General features: G+C 42.8%; 1 protein-coding gene across 5 annotated transcripts in view; it reads right to left on the bottom strand.

Annotated features, from left to right (window-relative positions):
• Positions 1 to 18,167, bottom strand: part of Arhgap25 (Rho GTPase activating protein 25) — a 79,917-nt gene that overhangs the window by 19,585 nt on the left and 42,165 nt on the right. For all 5 annotated transcript variants that reach the window (XR_001175299.1, XR_001175300.1, XM_013022516.1 and 2 more), the window contains exons 3-4: positions 17,552 to 17,639; positions 14,105 to 14,221 (exon numbers count right to left, since the gene is read on the bottom strand). Coding sequence is in view for 3 of the 5 variants with exons in the window: in XM_013022516.1 (XP_012877970.1) it covers positions 14,105 to 14,221; positions 17,552 to 17,639 (205 nt within the window). In the remaining 2 variants the exon portion in view is untranslated. The remainder of the gene's footprint in view (positions 1 to 14,104; positions 14,222 to 17,551; positions 17,640 to 18,167) is intronic.

Below are 18,167 nucleotides of genomic sequence, written 5' to 3'. Positions count from 1 at the left end.
GGAAGAGATTTAGCAAAATAAAGAGGAAAGGGGAGGAAGAATGCAGTTAAGAATTCACTGTATATACCATGGAATTGAGGAAAAATAAGGGGAAGGGTGCATCAAAGGGGAGTGAAAATGTTGAAGGGATGACAGAGAGCAAGATGCATTTATATACATAAACTGCTTTGTTAAGTGGCAAAAACAATCTCAATACATGTCCTAAAAATTAAGAAAAGTGAGGGAAGGGGTGGGTGAGAATATGGAAAGGGGTGACGTTGATCAAGATGCATTGTATTCATAAAGTGATTTGTTGGGGCTGGCTGGGAAGGTGGCTCAGTGGTAGAGCGCTTGCCTTGCATGCATGAGGCCCTGGGTTCGATTCCTCAGCGCCACATAAACAAAAAGAAAAAAGCTGGAAGTGGCGCTGTGGCTCAAGTGGTAGGGCGCTAGCCTTGAGCTGAAGAGCTGAGGGACAGCACCCAGACCCAGAGTTCAGGCCCTACAACTGGACCCTCCAGAAAAAAAGTGATTTGTGGAATGGCAACTCCTTTGTACAACTACTTAAACATAATAAAAATATTCATTAAGAATAGGTTTGAGTGCAAGGATAGCAGACACAACCTGGGAGACAAATTACTCATAATATTTCCTGGAGTAACAATTTGGTTAGCCTCTGTCAGTCTCTTTCAATTGACCCACGTTTTCCCATATTTGATGAAACCACAGCTTGTTGAATGCTGGTGGCTCATAGCTGTAATCTAGCTTCTCAGGAATCTGAGATCTGAGGATCACAGTTCAAAACCAGCTCAGGCAGGGGAAGTCCATGAGACTCTTACCTCCAATGAATCACCAAAAAGCCAGAAGAGGAGCTATGGCTCACGTGGTAGAGTGCTAGCCAGGAGTTCAAAACAGCTGGCTTGGTTTTTACTGAGTACTCATGTGCTAGGAAGTATGCCAAGCACTTTGCACATCTTTTCTTCATTTAGTCTCAACAGGAACCCCATGAGGTGGCAACACTGTCATACCCACTTCACTGTCATTGACTCTGACTCTTAGGGACTCTGTGAAATCAAGTTCAGACAGCACAGTTCTGTGAATGTGGCCTAACCCCCATTCTGATTTCTACTGGTATCCCTGAGTATTGAAGCAAAACAGCCTAGTGCATGATTGTCTCTTGCTCTGTTAAACCCCTGTGGCATTTCAAATTCTTTAGGCTGTTCACTATGTTCTAGTTTCATAAACATCCCCACAGTAAGCATGCCTATTTGTCGAGCAGAGATCCTGGAACATGTGCAGTACAAATACATAATGTCTAATTAATGGCTTAATTAATTGTTAATGTTTGGATGAAGGAACATAGACGCCTCATTCTTTTGAACTATTTCCTTAAGGCAAATTCCCACATGTAGAATTACAGAGTCAAGTGGTTTGAACATTTTTATAAACTGGTGGTATGCAAATTGCTTTATAAAAATTTCTTTTCCAAACTGCACAGCCTCCAGCAAAGCAAGTATGGACTAGCACCACCCCAGCCCAGTAGGTACTTGGCTCTGTAATCTCCCTACCCTTACGTGTAATGAGATTAGTTTCTAAGTGAGGAGAGCTACTGCCTACCTCTTCTCCCACCAGATCCCAAGGACCTCCGAGTCCTGTAGGTTTGTAAGACTGACCATGGCTTCAGTTTTGTCCTGTCTGAACATTCCCCTTTGTCATCACTGGGGCTCTGCCATACCCAGAAATATCCTAGGACACTGATTTGCAAAGTCTCTAGGTTCTCCCTGTGGCTTTTCCCCACCCCCCTTTCTCCCTTTTCCTTCTGGCTGTCCACCTCTATCGAGAAACCAACTAATATGGATCCCACCTGAAAATTGCTGACCCAAATCTTTAGACCCTGTGTTCTCTTGGCCTCCTCATCTACCTATATCGGCCACAATCTCTTTTGTCGTTTCAACTCTCCATCCCCAACTACTTAGTTTTTAACTCACCAATGGTCTACTTGAGCACCATGCCTGAGCTTTGAGTAGGTTTCTATTTCATCAACAGTATTTATCAATTTGCCCCTCAAAGCCTGGAGCCCCTCCATCATCATGAGATATTAGATTTAATCCCAAACTGAGCTGCCTGGCTATTGTCTGGTTTAAGTGAGAATTTACAGATTCGTAGCCCTGTAGTTAGCCCAACACCTACCTACCTTTTTGGTGAGACTACTTGCCATGCCTCCAAAGAATTTCACCCTCAATGTTCCCCAAATCCAATGCTCTCCAGTCTCTGTATCCTCAACAAGCGCTTTCCCTTGCTCAGTCTGCTCTGTCTTCTGTCTGCTGGAATTCTATTTGTGGTTTCTTTAATAGCATTACCTCTGCCATGCTTTCCCTGATCCCCAGATGCAGAAACTATATCCTTTCTTTATGCTTCCATTTTCTGTCATATATTCTTCATTCATCATTTGTGTCTATGTCTTTTGTATGAACATAAAGCCTCCGAATAAAGGGACATAGGGAAGGTATCTTCTCATTCCTAATGCTTAGCATACTGCATAGCACAGGGCAGATGGTCAGCAAACTTTACTGAATTATTTAATGAATTAATTTGTCTTCAAGCAAGTATTTTCCATGAATAATGGTTGTTTTAGCACTTTAGTTGAACCACTAGTAACTGAAACATCTCCATAGAAAAGGGATCTAGTTCTACTTTAAGTTACTGAGTGCCCTACCATGTGCCAGCAGCAGCTACATGAAACATGGAATGAACTCCACAGACAAGGGACATAGAAGATCTACTTGTTGCATTCGTTTTCCATCCAGGTGTGAAAAATAGAAGAACCACACCAAAAATTAGTGTGGAATAAGTAGACAACATGGATAACCACACAGAATTAAGTTCCTGTTCACATATGAAAGAAATCAGCATATCATAATTGAAACGATTATGTGATATTTGTGAAATTCTTTTGAGGAGTACCCCCAGAGAAATAGGTAGGTATAATTTGGAGCAGCTAAAGCTTGGGCTTAGCTCATGAGGTTCCAAAGAATACCACAGAGACATAGATGTTAAACCTTGGGCTGGGAGCTCACTGGGTCCCACTGAAGGCCAATAACCTCAAGTCAACATATAGAGAACAGAGATGTCAGAGGTTTCTCCCCAACCATGCCCACGTCTTACCAGTACATTCATTCCTAACAGTACTTTTCCCTCCACCTTGCCAGTCCCCACTAATCAAGTGTTCACACCTCAGATTGCTGAGAGCTCTGGGGGAACTAGGCATCTCCATATCCTGGAAATTTGTAACTGCAATCAATCTTTGTTAACTCAGATCTTCACACTCCCCCTGAGCTCATCATCATTTGTTCCTGTCTTAGCAGGTAAACAGGCAGAGGAGATGAATGGACTCCCTCCCCACAATCTCGGTCCCTCTTTCTTGCCCTCCCTCCCTGGTGATCCTGTCTCAGGAGAAGAAAGAACTCTGCCTTTCCTTTAGGTGATACTTTCTAGAACAGTCAGCTCTACCCTTATCATCTTTTTTACCTCTTACTCCTTGTGTCACACATTTTTCTCCTTTGATATAAATAGTCCATGTGAGTCTAGGTCTTTATCAAGCTAGGAAAGAACGCTCCTCCACACCAGCCCTCATGCAGATGATCAATGCTTGCTTCTCTCTATCAAGGTTCTCATAGTAAAATATATGTCTATTTTGGGCATTTACCCAAATGTTCACAAACAAGACCACACTAAAGCTACCAGCACGACTATGTTTATTGCAGCATTATTTATTATAGCTAAGATATGGAACCAACCAACCCAGATGCCCCTCAGTAGATGAATGGATCAAGAAAATGTGGTATATATACACAATGGAATTCTATGCCTCCATCAGAAAGAATGATATTGCCCCATTTGTTAGGAAATGGAAAGACTTGGAAAAAATTATATTAAGTGAAGTAAGCCAGGCCCAAAGAAACTTAGGTCCCATGGTTTCCCTTATTTGCATTATTTGTTAATGTCTGAGTCAAGCAGAAAAGATCAGATAAGTTGATGTTAGGGAAATGCACTCTAAGATATGTATTCAAATGTTTTTTTCTTTCATGTGATTGTTTCTAACATATTTATAAGATGATTCCTTTGTTGCTTTGTATGTCCCTCCCCCACAGTATAACCCCTGCTTTCACTGTATTTGATGTCGGTATAATTTGTGGAGGGGAAGGGGAAAAACAAATCGTTTAAATAGGGATACAGGTAGACCCATTGCAACAATGAGATGTACAAGTCGTTATGTCAAAAAATGAACTTTACAACTTTGGTGGGGGGGGGCGAGGATTGGAGGGAAGGATGGGAAGGGATGGGAAGAGGAAACAAAGGAGGAGGCTACAATGCTTGATAAGAGATGTACTCATGATCTTGCCCATGTAATTGTACCCCCTCTGTACAGTATTTTCACAATAAAAAATAAAATAAAATATGCCTAGTTCAGTGGGTTGTCCTCCTCACAGACTATGATATATTGATCAGTTTAGTTCCATCAGCCTATATCCCCCCATCTCAGGTTTTTGCTAAGATTTCTGCTGAAATTCCCTGGCTGAGTCCAGCCTCTGATAATTCCACATTAATTACTGCTTTATATGAAGACTGATAGCATTATTTCCCATTGTTTTTAAGACCTTCTCCCCACAAGGCTATCAAACCATCCAAACTACCCATCCTCATTCTTTTCCCCTCTCCTTGATGACTTATTTCAGTCCCCTTTACTGTGTTTTATCCTGTGCCTACTCCTTCGGTCTTTTGATGTATTGTTGCCTTGGGTTCTGACTCAGAGGTCTCTTCTTCCCATCTAGGTGCTCTCCTTGTGAAAATTCATAGGATATCATCTATAAACTGATCACTTACATAACTGTGGCTCTGGTGCTCTCTCCCTCTCTCTTCTCTTTATCTTACTCTAGGTATCTTTCCAGTGTCTCCACTTCCCAGGGTCTTCTCTAGTCTCACTCATCCTACCTCTAACTCACTGCTTCTCCTCTAACTCCCTCACAGGAAACAGTATTCAATCTTCATCACACCATGTACTTATTCTCATAGGCACTGAGAATACAAAGGCACTAATACAAGGTACTTGCACTCAACTAACTCAATTAGCATAGTTCATGAACCTTAGAGTTAGATTCCCTCTCCTTCCAAATATTTCTTTACATCCTAAATACATATACATTTGGTTGGCTCTCTATTCCCACTGTTGCTGCCTTGAATCATTATACTGTTCTGTTGTTTTATTTCTGGCCTTTTTGCAGCTGAGTTCCTTGTAAGTTCCTCCCACCAAAATTCATTCATTCAGCAAATCTGCTGTGGGCCCAGCTCCTTGGTGCTGGAGATTATGGTACAAATAATAAAAAGTGGTCTTTGCCCTGAAAACCTTTCCAGCTGATGTTTTCTTCCTCCTTTTTATTCAGGAGACCAAACTTCCTTGGTGTAGATGCCTTCTCAGAAGGCATGGGCCCTCTCTGCTCTGCACTCATCGAGCTCCTGGTGCACACCTGTCATTTTGCTTTATGATGATTTATTTAAACGTCTCTTCCTCTCTCTTCCACTGGATTGTGGGCTCCTCAGAGGCAGACAGGCCGTCTGGCTTGCCTTCTATTTTTATCTCCAGGCACAGAGATTGGCACATGATGGACCAGTCCTCAAAGAGCTATGACTACCCGCCGTCTCCCATTCTTTCTGTACCCCATGCCTTCTCCCTGCTCAGCATTTCTCCAAATCTGCTCCTGTCAAGGAGATCAATGGCCTTTGCATTTTTAAACCCAAAAGTTAAATCTTCAGTTCTCATCTCAACTGCTCAATCAGCAGCATGTGATACAACAAGCCACTCCTCCTCAGTCACTTGTCACATGACTCTGGGTATACCACTCTCTCAGTTCCTCCTTGACCTCATTGGTTGCTCCCATGCACCCTCCTCAGATGACTCTTCCTTCTCACCCTGCCCTCTAATGTGTGACTGTCTCTCCTCCCATCTAATGTTAGACAGTACCAGGACCTTCCCCCCCCCATCTGCATGTACTTCCTCTTAATCTCACCGCTTTAAACATCACTCAAACCTTACATCTCTAGTGTAGAAATCAGCCAACGCTATTCCCTCTGACAAGAATTCACCACTGTGTGCTCTGGACACATGAGAACCAACAATGTTCATGACTGTACATGACAGAGAGAGTATCCTTGTTTATTTTTTGTTTGTTTGTCTAGTTCAGGTTTTTAGTCATATTTGTGTCTGATCACATATGAGGAATTTAGAATCCCAAACATCCAAGAAACTTCAAGGAGTTGATCTTGAATTGAACTGATTTCAGATCTCTGGATCCTTATCTCCAGCCTTTGATTCAAGAGGCTTGATACGGGAAAATAAAGAACGGAGGAAGCCCAAGTACACAAAACAGAGCCCAACAAAGGAAGACAAAGCGGGGCAGTTGTTTCTTAAAAATCATTCTTCCTCCCAGAGGCAAGTCTCCCAGTTCTGTGTCATGTGCTCTTCACCTGACCCCTGCTTTGAAGGACCTTTTGCTCCACAGCTTTGCCTGCCCTCTTGCAGTGGGGTCATTTCTAATCGCCTCATTCATGACAAACTTATAACCATGCTGGGCGCCAATGGCTCATGCTAGTAAATCCTAGCTATTGAAGAATCTGAGATCTGAGGAACACAGTTCAAAACCAGCCAAGGATGGGGGCGGGGTGAGCAGAAAGACTATAAGACTCATCTCCAATTAACCAACAAAAGGCTAGAAGTTGATATATAGTGAAAGTGGTAGAGCAGAAGGGCAAGAGAAAATAAGAGAAACTGAGTTCAACCCTACTATCAACACACACACACACACACACACACACACACACACACACACACACACACACACACACACACACAACAGCAGAAACAAAAGGAACTTAAATCTAGTCCCTATCAGCAGAGGTATTTCCACCCTAACAGTTATGAAATTTAACTAGTTCTTTATAACTATATGTACATAGTTATTATCATTGTTAAATGTAATATGATAATTATAATGATTAACCAATTTAATTAAGTTAATTAGATGCTTTCATGTGTGACATCCCAGTCATTACTAGAGCCCTACCAAGCAGACACTGTTCCATTTTTACAGATAATAAAACCAAGGCTCAGATTAGGAATTTTTCTTAAGGTCATATTTACCCCTGGAACCTATGTTTAGTTAATTCTGTTGAAAGATTTCAGGTATCACCGATCTCATGGAGAGGGACAAGTTCTTCCCACGCTAGACATGCCATCCCCACCTCCTCTGGTACAAGACTCTTCTTGTTCTTCTCCATCCCCCAGAGCTAAAGCTTTGGACTGAAGGGACCCCATCCTGAACAACCACTTAAGGATGACATGACATTACCATGGATAGAGCTGTCCAGTCTGCCCTCTACCTTTACCCTTGAAGATTCCTCCTGAGATTGTCTAGAAATCCTAAGGCCCTGAGCTGGTATAGGGAAGGGAAAATACACAGAGCTGTTGTGACTTCCTTCCAGTCTTGTTCCTCTTTAGCAGCTTTCAAATTCTTTTGCATCCAGGCCAATTGCCCTTTCCCCAGCGATCTCCCTACCCCTCCAGACCTGGAGAGACCCCTTGCCCAACCTCTTCCTGTCACCCCAACACCGGTCCCTGTTCTGCAAGGGCTCAGAGTTCCAGGCTCGTCCCCCATCTCTGAGAGGAGAGTGACAAGCAGCTAAGGTGAAGTGTCGGAAAGTATTAGAACGGAATTACAAAACAGAAAAGAAATACCTTTCTTACGGAGCCTAGGGCTTTTCCTTCTGTAATCCCAGCAAAAGAGCAGCACCAGGGCAGGAAAGCCACAGCCCAGTTCCCAGCGCGGCATCCTAGGAATACGAGGCATGGTAGCGGCCAGGACTCACAGCGTGAGAGCCACCCTGGAGCCTCTCCTCCCTGAACTGGAGCCCCGTCCTCTCTGGCTTCCAGATCAGCACATGCTTGCAAATACTGCTCAGTCTGATTCCCTGGCAGGAAACATGGGATCTGCCGGCACCTGCCCAGCCCTCCTGGCTTCTTCCTTCCTACTCCCCCACTTTCTCCTCCCTGCTCACCTTTATACATATGACTCTTGGCTTTAAAAGAGTGAACATAAAGCTGTCAGGGCCTCAATAAAAATAAGTGCCTCCTTTTACTTAGTCACTAATTGTCAACTGCCATTCAAGAGATATCTCAGAGGTGGGTTTTTAAAAAAAATCCCCTACACAAGCCCTTCCCAGCATTGCTTCATATATCAGTGTCTGGCAGGAACACAGAACTTCACTTAGCGTTTATGAAGCCAGCCCACCCTTCCCTGGAAATGCTTTCAGAGTTACACAGGGCTCAGCACTGCCTGCAGAGATAATGATCGTGGAGGTGGGTTGCTGGGTAAATGGAGATGCTTCCCCTCCTGTTGAAAAGACTGAGCTAACAGTGTTGTGACCTAACCAGACACAGCCCAGAGCCCTGGACTGGCCTTCCAGCATCTCAGATAGTCAAGAGGAGCAAGATTGTAGAGAGGGACCTGGGGAATCGAGGAGTCATCTTTGAAACTACCTTCTCTCTTGACACTCCTGGCAATGTTACCTCTGGAGTGCTGTGCAAACCAACTCCACTATCAACATGCTTGTCCAAACTACCATCTGTCCTCCCTTTCTTGTCTAGTTTATTGCTAGTCTCCTTCTTTCACTCTGATCTACTACTTCTAGTCCAAGCCATTCTTCATACAATAAGAATGATCTTTTCAATATAATCTGATTTTATTACCTTCTTGATTGCAAATCCCCCACCAGCTAGGATGAAGACCAATATCTTGACAAATCTATCTCTACTGTCGCCACTTTCCTCACCTGACAGAGTTTGTTGTGCTTCATATCACAGGACCCACATACTCACTGTACCCTGCTGAAACTCTACTCCTTCCCCTCTCTCTCTAATGGTTAGCCTCTACTGGCCCTTCAGAGTTCAATGAATCATTAGCTCAAGAAAATCTTCTTCAACTTTTGTGACAAAGATTCCCCCCCACATGGCATGTGTTTTCTTGCATGGCACTTTTCTCAAAACTGTAATTTTATGTTTGGCCTTGGCTTTGGGGATTAATTTCTACTTCTGATAGAAGACTATAAGCACCCTGAAAAGGGATTTTTTGTCTTTTATCTCTTTTCTTACTGTTTCTGGTTTACCTCCCAGGCTGGGTGTAGGGTTTGGCAAGTAACATATATTCAAGAAATACTTGTTGGCTAAATGAATAAATATCTTCCCTGTGTTATTAGCTGAAGGGCATTGGAAACAGGAGAGAATAGTGGAAATAAGTTTAAAATATCATCCCTGTTAAAACACAATTGGATCTTGCAGACAAAACAACTCGCATGCTGAACTCACGGAGGCCTATGAAATCACACACACAAGCGTGCAAACAATTTCCAAGAATTCGGGGAAGAGGAGACACTCCGGGTACAGAATAACTCAATACCTACATGTTCTATGTGTATTGCCAAACACAGTCTTAAAATACTATCCCCGGGACCTTAAAACTGCCTGAAGCAGAGCAAAGATATGAACAATCTAATGTACTGTGAACATCCTCAGAAATGGCCTGAGGAAATATCAGATGGAAGTCACTGGAGGAAGAATGAAAAGCAATGTGGACTTCCTTCAAGAAGTGGGGTAGAAACCAGCTTTCAGTCTAAGAGGAGACTAGACAAGAGAAAGTTCAGATCCCACAGTTCAGAAAAAAATGAGCAGGAGCCAGCATGGAGCAGTTATGAGACATGGACCACGAAAGCCTCTGTTCCCTTCCTCCTACTTGAGAAAACAAGGAGCCACATCCTGAATTTCTAGGGAAGAGACAGTCTAACTTTCTTATCCAGGCCTCTTGGGAAGGGGCTAGGTAAGAAAGGACTGTGAAAAGCTAGGTTGCTGAGAAGTTGGTCAAACACCAAGGTGCTGCACATCAAAGTATGGAGAATATCCAGAGCCAGCTATGGGGCAGGAGGATGGCAATCAAAAGAAACTGGGAGAATCATGGAGACCCTGCAGTCATCTTTCCAGTCAAGGAAGAAAGGAGCCAAAAGGTGGTTGAGGGCAGGAAGAGACATCAGTTCTGCAGAATGGTTGCCAAGGAAACATTTATAATTTTAACACTGGTACTGACTAACCTAGGGTATACAGATGAACTATAGATGTCAGATCTAGAGAGCTGCCAAAGCTTCTATCAGATTTTTTTGGCCATATTGTGAATTGAACCCAGAACTTCTCTGGGTTTAATATGAGCCCCATATTTCAGGTCATTTTGTTTTGTAATTTATTTTACAGACAGGATCTCAAGCTTTTGCCTGGGGTACCCTAGAATTATAGTGATCTTCTCTCAGCCTCCAAAGTAACAGGGATGAGAGGCATGTGGCACCACATCTAGCTTTTTATGAGACCTACTAAAGAGGTTTTCAACCATCAAGAGCTTCACCAAAGCTCACCACTGCTTGCAAGAAGATAATTCTAGGAGGAGCAACTTATTTACAGAATCCATTGTCTAGTGAGCTGAGCTGAGTGCCTGGGGAAGTAGAATATGATATAGCTGTGGATGAGGGGCATTCCTTTTGTTGTGTCTGTAATGCAGGTACTCTTTGCATTCTGAGATGCAATGCTGACTAAAACAGTCAATTTCTTCCAAACAGGTTGAAACCTTCATGCCTGGGAGAAAAGACTAACTGAACCAAACATGACTAAATTATTTAGCATGTTAGAAGAGAATGTGTGTTGGGAAGAAAAGGAATAAGGGTAACAAGGACTGAGGTAGGGAGAAAAAGGGAATTAGAGTTAAATAGAATCATCAGAAAAAGGCTTAGAGATACAATCACTAAGAAAAACATGGGACCAAACCATGCAGCCAGATGGGACAAGAGGATGCTGGGCAGAGGAAACAGGTGCCAGGGCCCTGTATAGGAGCAAGTCCAGAGCACTAAGGAAGCTGTGGTACTGGAGTGAAATGAACATGGAAGAAGATTCTAGAAAAAAAGGATAGAGACGTATGGGTGAGAGTGATTATGCATTATACATTAGAATAAGGCCCTTGATTTTTACTTAAGAGTGAAAAAATGAAACAATTTGGAAGTGGAAAGAGTTGAGCAGTGAAGGGTTTAACAAGCTCACCCTGGCCGAGTGAACAGAGTATAAGAACCAGAGGTGAAAGCCTGGAGGTGTCTGCAGGTGAATGCTGTAATTTGGTCAAGAAAATATTTCGTCTCTAAGGTAGTGAGAAGTGGGCAGCTTCTGGGTAGGAAACATTTCCAAAAGGCGCATAAAGTTCCAGAAATAGGCAGCAATAACGTGTAACAGCAACTTTACAATATTTATGGAGTGCATTCTGTTGATCCCGAGGTGATAAGAATGGTGTTGTGGAAAGGAGCCCCAGCCCTGATCATCAGCCAACCTCCTCAGACAGCCACCCACTTTTCCCTCAGAACTAGAATTCCCTGACTTACAAACAGGAAGGGCAAATATCTGATTCGATGGGGCTCTACTGGTTCAAAACATCTTGTTATTCTGAATCTACGATTTTGTTTCATTGAGTAACTTTAAAACACCCAGCATGCTACACCAGAGCCAACACTGCTGAATGAACTTCCCTTCCCTGGACTCTGCACTACCTAAAAGGACTTAGGCTTAATTTGCTTCTCAGGGCAGTAGCCTGGAGATGGGGTGAGGGAAATATTCCCCCTGTACCAGGACAGGATGCAGCCCACCAAGGCAAGGTCCAGCCAGGCCTTGCAGAAGGCTCAGATCCTACTGAGAGTACATTGCCAATATTGAGACCCTGAGCAGGTGCATAGGTAAGCCCTATCCCCTGCTCTGAGTCAGACAGCCTAGAGCTGAGGAGAGCAGGAAGCATCAACAGCTTCACAGTCTCTAAATCCAGGTCAATACAGAAGGTCACAGATAAGATTATCCAGCTTTAAAAGAACATAGAACTAGGCCTTAATAGATTAAAAATAGAACTTCATGTGGCCCACTGAGCACAGTAAAATGTGTGTTTAGAACTTGTAAGATGGTTAATGTAACTATGTAACTCTGAACTATAGTACAGATGTCATAGATGGCTGTAGCAGTCCCTCTCAGGTCACTTTAGAAGGCCTCATGGATGGTTCCCAAGCTACAGCTGCCTGGCCCCTGAGTGTCCAGAGGGACCAACCTCAGCTGAGTGAGGGAGTTTCTTTCCCAGGAGTTTGGAATGAGGCTGCCAATGTAGCTGATGCCTGTGGGAGATGTTGGGGTTGGCACAACAATGTAAGGAACAAGTGTAGGCAGGATGGGGGCTGCTGACAAGATGAAAACAGGCAGGTATGCAGAGAAACGCAGAATGAGAAACTGGCCCCAGAGAAATCAACAAGAAAGGCTCCAACTCCCCGTTCCATTGTTCAGCTCCTGTCCCTGGTGAGTTCCAAAGTCTTGCCTTCTCTCCTCTCTTTTAGCGTTCTTTTTTTCTTTATTTCCCTTCTATGGTAAGTACTGAGATTTGAACTCAGGGCCTCAAATTTGTGAGAAAAGAACTCTGTCACTTGAGTTTCAGACATTTTGCTTTTAGTTTGTGCCCCAAATAGTCTTGCACATTTGTTCTGATTGACCTTGGGCTGTAATTCTCCTGCCCTGTGCCACCTGGGTTGCTGGGATTACAAGTGCACCACCACACCTGGCCTCATTAGCACTGAATCTACTGAATCTACCTTTCTGTTCCTTTAAGATCTTTGGATATTATTTCTAACCCTTATAACTAAATAATCTCTTGTTTGTATCAGTTAAAATTCTATAGCAATATGGAGAAATTCTTAGTTATAAATTCTTAAAAGTTATAAAATATAAATTGCATATATTCTGCTCATCATTCTGGAAAATACATGTATATATGAACCCTGGCTAGAAAAAAAGCATAAAAATAGCTCTAATGGCTTAAGGGCTTTTTCAAATTTCCATAAAATTATTGTGGTATTCATATAATTTTGGAAAGAAATTGTTGGGAGACCAAATCAATATTTAATATTTAAGCCACGAAAGCTTCCACAAATGACTTCTAAAATAAAAGGCTGAAAAGTCTATAAATAATTATGTATTTATATAGTTATCCTGGAGTTGATGCAAGGCAGAGTGTCCCTAAAAAAGATAGAAAATGGTGCCTTGTAGGCTCATACATAACACTTATTTCATGTATGTATGAAGGGAAAACTTACTAGACTCATGAGTGTGTTGATTTTTTTTCTTTTTTCTCTTTTTTTTTTTCTGGTCATGGGGCTTGAACTTTGGGCCTGGGTGCTGACCCTGAGCTCTTCAGCTCAAGGTGAGCACTCTACCACTTAAGCCACAGTGCCACTTCTGGTTTTCTGGTGGTTAATTGAAGTATCTCATGGACTTTCCTGCCCAGGCTGGCTCTGATCCTCAGATATCAGGCTCCTGAGTAGCTAGGATTACAGGTGTTAGCCACCAGAACCCAGCCCAGGGATTTTTTTTTTAACACCCGGCTTTGTTGTCTTCGTTGTTGCTTAGGTGTTTTGTTTTTTTCTCCCCTGCAACCAGGACCTTGTGTGGAAATATTGAAAATCCTTCCCAGTATTTTGAACATTTAAGGTATGTAGCCCAGACAAGTGTTCAATGCACAATTCACTGCGCGCCTGTAAGACTTCTCTGGTCTCACCTCATCCTCTGGAGAGCATTCTGATATTTCCTGTGCTGAATAGCATAAGTTACAGCTTTGCTATCCACCCTCTCAGCCCCCAAAAGTCCCATGATAGAGCTAACCCAAAGTGCTGTGTAAGCACTGCCAGGAAGCCCAGGGTCAGCTTTGGCTGACACCTTCGCTAACAAGGGCAAAAGGGCTTGCCATCTAGCCTTTAGATTTGGAATTGGCTTTCTGAGATGGCCCATAAGGAAAGCTAGAAGCTCTGAACCCTTTTCTCCATAATCAGCAGAGGACTTGGTCATGACTGTGGTTCCAAGATCATTAATTTGTCCCTCGAGCACTGTTCAGGGAGAGATCATGTCCAGAATTCCCTCCTCCTCCCCAGATGTTACAACCTGCCCAGAAAGGCCTAAAGAGGTCCTTACCTCCAGAAGGCATACCAGCAACTCTCCTCAGGAATTTAACCCACTCCTCCATCTCTGTCTGGGAGCTGGCCATGAGGACATAAGAGTCCTGTCCCAAACGATTTTGGTCCCATGAGGCTGCAGGAAAGAGTAGCAAATGTGAAGGTCTTAAAATGGCAGGAGACTCAGGCAAGGGGAATGGAAGGGAGGCTGAACTCAATTATTGTCTTGGGTCAATGAAGCCTTACCAGTCAATAGTGTATTCATTAGCTAACTGTCCTCAGTATAACTGAATCTCCATGTCCTTATGGGTTTTTATCAAAGCACTCATTCTATACATCAAACACTGAATACAGTGGTTTGCACTTGAGATGGTTTTGACTGCAAGCTACTTCCACATGGGACAGAAGCCATTTCTTACCCAAAGGAAGAAAAAGTACACAGTGTCAAATTCAGCATTAGCAGAAATGGGATCAGCCCATGCAAGTGAAGATTTTGGGCCATCATGCCCACCATGGGCACTTCCTTTTTTGTTTTTTGGGGGGTATTTTTACCAGGGTTTGAACTCAAGTCCTTGCATTCTGGCTTGACATTTTCTGCTCAAGCCCAGTACTCTAATACTCAAACTACACCTCACTTCTAGCTTTTTGTTGATTAGAGATAAGAGGCTCAAGGGTCTAGTAGCTCACGTCTGTAATCCTAGCTACTCAAGAAGCTGAGATCTGAGGATTATAGTTTGAAGCCAGCCTGAGAAGGAAAATCCACGAGACTCTTATCTCCAATTAACCACCAGAAAACTGGAAGTGGCATGTGGCTCATAGTGGTAGAGCACTAGCCTTGAGCTGAAGAGCTGAGGGATAGTGCCCAGGCCCTGAGTTCAAGCCCCACAACCAACCAAAAAATAAAGAGAGAGAGAAAGAGAGAGAGAGAGAGAGAGAGAGAGACTCTAGGATTTGTCTGCCAGAGCTGGCATTGAGCAATGATCCTCAAGTCTTAGCCTCCTAAGTAGTTAAGATTATAGGCATGAACTACTAGCACCTAGACAAAAACACACTTTCCAAGTTAGCCTTAAACTCAACTGTAGGGACATGGAAAGAGACAGCAGCCTCAGGTGGAAAGGACAATGAGCAAAGGTATGCCTTTCTCACAAAATTATTGCTTCTTGTTCAGATCATCATTCTCTTGGTGATGAAAGACCTAGAAAACAATAGGCTATCAATATCTAGTTAATGGACACATAAAGCTTGGTAGGACTTTGTTTAGCATCTTCCCTTTAAAACTATGGTAGAGATCTATGCAGTATTCCCCGGGTATCCATTTTCTCAAATGGACAAAAGGATGAAGAAAATAGCAAAGCAGCAGAGACCAAAAGAATGCAGAAAGGTGACCCAAAATGGAAAATGGGGAAAGGAAGAACGTCAATTATAGGCCATGTAGTAATGGATCTGTGACTAGAACGTTGTCTTTCATAGGCCTCCTTCCAAGTGGAAGCCTATAAAGTTGAAATCATTTGAGGTTGGTAAAACACAAGGAGGCCTGAGGAGGGTCAGGAAAACAATCTCTTTTAATGATCAGAGGTCACTGCATTGCAAAATGACTTTCAACCCATTCTTCCCATATGCTCAGGAAGAAGCTCATTTGAGCTACCATATTGGGTCAAACATGGGATTTAGGGAATAAGATCTCTCTGGCTCCTTTTGGTTCCAGTCTCTTGGACTGACCTGTAGTGTGACTGAACCTCACCTTCTTTAAAACTTTGAGAAAATGAGTCTTAATTTATCTTGTCATTGGATCCTCAGCAATTCTGACCAGAGGGGTCAGCTCATGGGATCCCTGTCCACTCAGGAAAATCCTGAGAGCTAAAAGTAAAATGGGAATCCAAGAACTGCTTAGGGCACTACTAATAAAAATACTGCAGGAACCATAAGATCCCTTTGAAATAGCACAGAGACATAATATCCCCATCTTACAAATCATAAAACTGAAGCCCAGACATGCAAAGCCACCTGCCCGTTGGTACCCAGAAAGTTATTGTAAGTTCAAAGCAAGGTTTCATTCCTCCCGGTAGAGACTCCAGTAGCCCATATTGCTTCCAAATTTGACCTTGAATATAATTCATATGTTATTCTTCCCTACCATAGGTGCGTTCCAGCCTACTACTTTGTCAAAACATTGCCTTTTCAGTTTACACTTCCTAGGACATCCTTTCGTTCTGTCAGAAACAACCCTATTAAAAAACACTTTCTCTATTGGCACTGTCTTCAACTTGAACTTTTGCAAAAGTCTCTTCATTGGTTTCCCTTCACTGTCCTTGCCCCCAAGCTTCACTGTCAATTCAACAGAATTATACAACTTTGAGTCCTATCATGCTTAGAGCCCCCCAGTGGCTTTCTATTCTCAACACAAGAACCAAGCACCTTGTAATTGTATTTGTCCACATCTTAGCAAAATCCCTACTCTCAGCACCACTCCAGTCTAACCACCCTGGACTCCTTAGCATTCCTTGAACATGCAAACCAGGCTCCAGGGACTGAGCCCTGGCCCGTCCCCTTCCCTGGGATGCTGTTCCTTCTCATATGCACTTAGTTCACTCCTTCAGGACTTTCAGGCATTTTCCTAGATGCTAGTTTCTCAATGTAGTGTGTTCTTCCAGTTTGTTTATAATTGACCAAGCAATTGCCACCATCCCCATCTCAGCCAAGACATTCTCTTGGATTTAATTCCTTCCCGTAGTATTTATCCCATCAGAAAGCCACACAATCTGTTCATGTGCTTGCTTTGTCGCCAAACTCCACTAGATTTCAGTTATGTGAAGATGCTAAAGGAAAAAGGCCCCAAGGACACTTGTTACCCTCTCTGTTGTAAAATGGGATATAGCTTCAAGACAACACAGCCAAATCAACAGCCTGGCAGTTTCTGGAGGGGCTAGGACTTGCGTCTAAGCAAGAGACGGAGAGACAGAGTAAAGTGGCCAGTATGGAAGATGCAGGGGCACAGCCAATTCTTGGAAGAAGGTAACACACACAGGTCACGTACTCAATAGATACAGCAAGTCCATCTCTCCTTTCTCATTAGGTCCTGTTGTACCTAGTATGAGATTGTTGACTTCCCACCATCCTCCACAAACTCAAAGCAAAGTTCCACAGTACAATTTATATCCTGTGATTGGTCTGCTTGGTTCTGAGCTCCTCCAAGTGAGTAGGGATGATGTCTTTTCACATCAGTGTCCCAATGTAGTACCTGGCTCCAAGCATGTCATTACAGAATACTCAATAGAACTGAATGAATGAGCACTCATTTTGTTTATGGGCTTTATGCCAACCCTGATACTACCTAATCAACTAGCATAGGCTTGTGAGCTGTCTGCAGAGCCATTCTTAACAGATTGGTTGGTTTGTTTTTTGGAAGGACTCACTGAATAAAACAGGGCAGTGTAGCATACCTCTGCCCCCATCTTTTGGCACTTACCTGGAATAACTTCAAAGACAAATTTCCCAGCTTCCTCTGGGTTTGTGGCAATCTCTTTGATCGTACTTCCTGGTAGATACATGCAGCCCTGAAAGATCAAAGGTGAGGCCTTTCAGACAAGTAGCTCTGTCATCTGTGAACCAAAATTAACCTGGAGAATAAATATGAGTCAAACTATCAAAATGATATTACTAAACTCAGAGTAGAGGTATGTAAACAACATGGCATCATACAGAATTTTTACCACATGGATAAAAGAAAATACAACAACAGAAATAATAATAAATAATAGTAATATACAGTAAATATAATAAGGAAGTGATGCATTATCTTTGCATTTGGTGCTAAGCTACTTTGTGATGCCAGAAGGTCCTGTTACTTTTATTTTTTAAAAAAGGATGCTGCTAGGGAGGGAAGGAAAGTCAAGTTCAGAGGTACTTGCTTCCTTTCATTTCCTCTTTAAACTGTCATTTGATCACCAAAGTCATTTCATCAGAAAATAATAAAAATAAAACACTAAATATACAATACACAATTTCCATGTATTGAGCAGGTATTAAGTTCCACACTCCCTGCTGATTGCCCTGAATATTACAGCACATCTCTATCTCCTTAA

This window comes from Dipodomys ordii, unplaced genomic scaffold (assembly GCF_000151885.1).
Source record: "Dipodomys ordii isolate 6190 unplaced genomic scaffold, Dord_2.0 Scaffold63, whole genome shotgun sequence".
Classification (NCBI taxonomy): domain Eukaryota; kingdom Metazoa; phylum Chordata; class Mammalia; order Rodentia; family Heteromyidae; genus Dipodomys; species Dipodomys ordii.
Note: the sequence above shows the minus strand (reverse complement) of the source record. Positions and strands in the feature narration are given on the sequence as shown.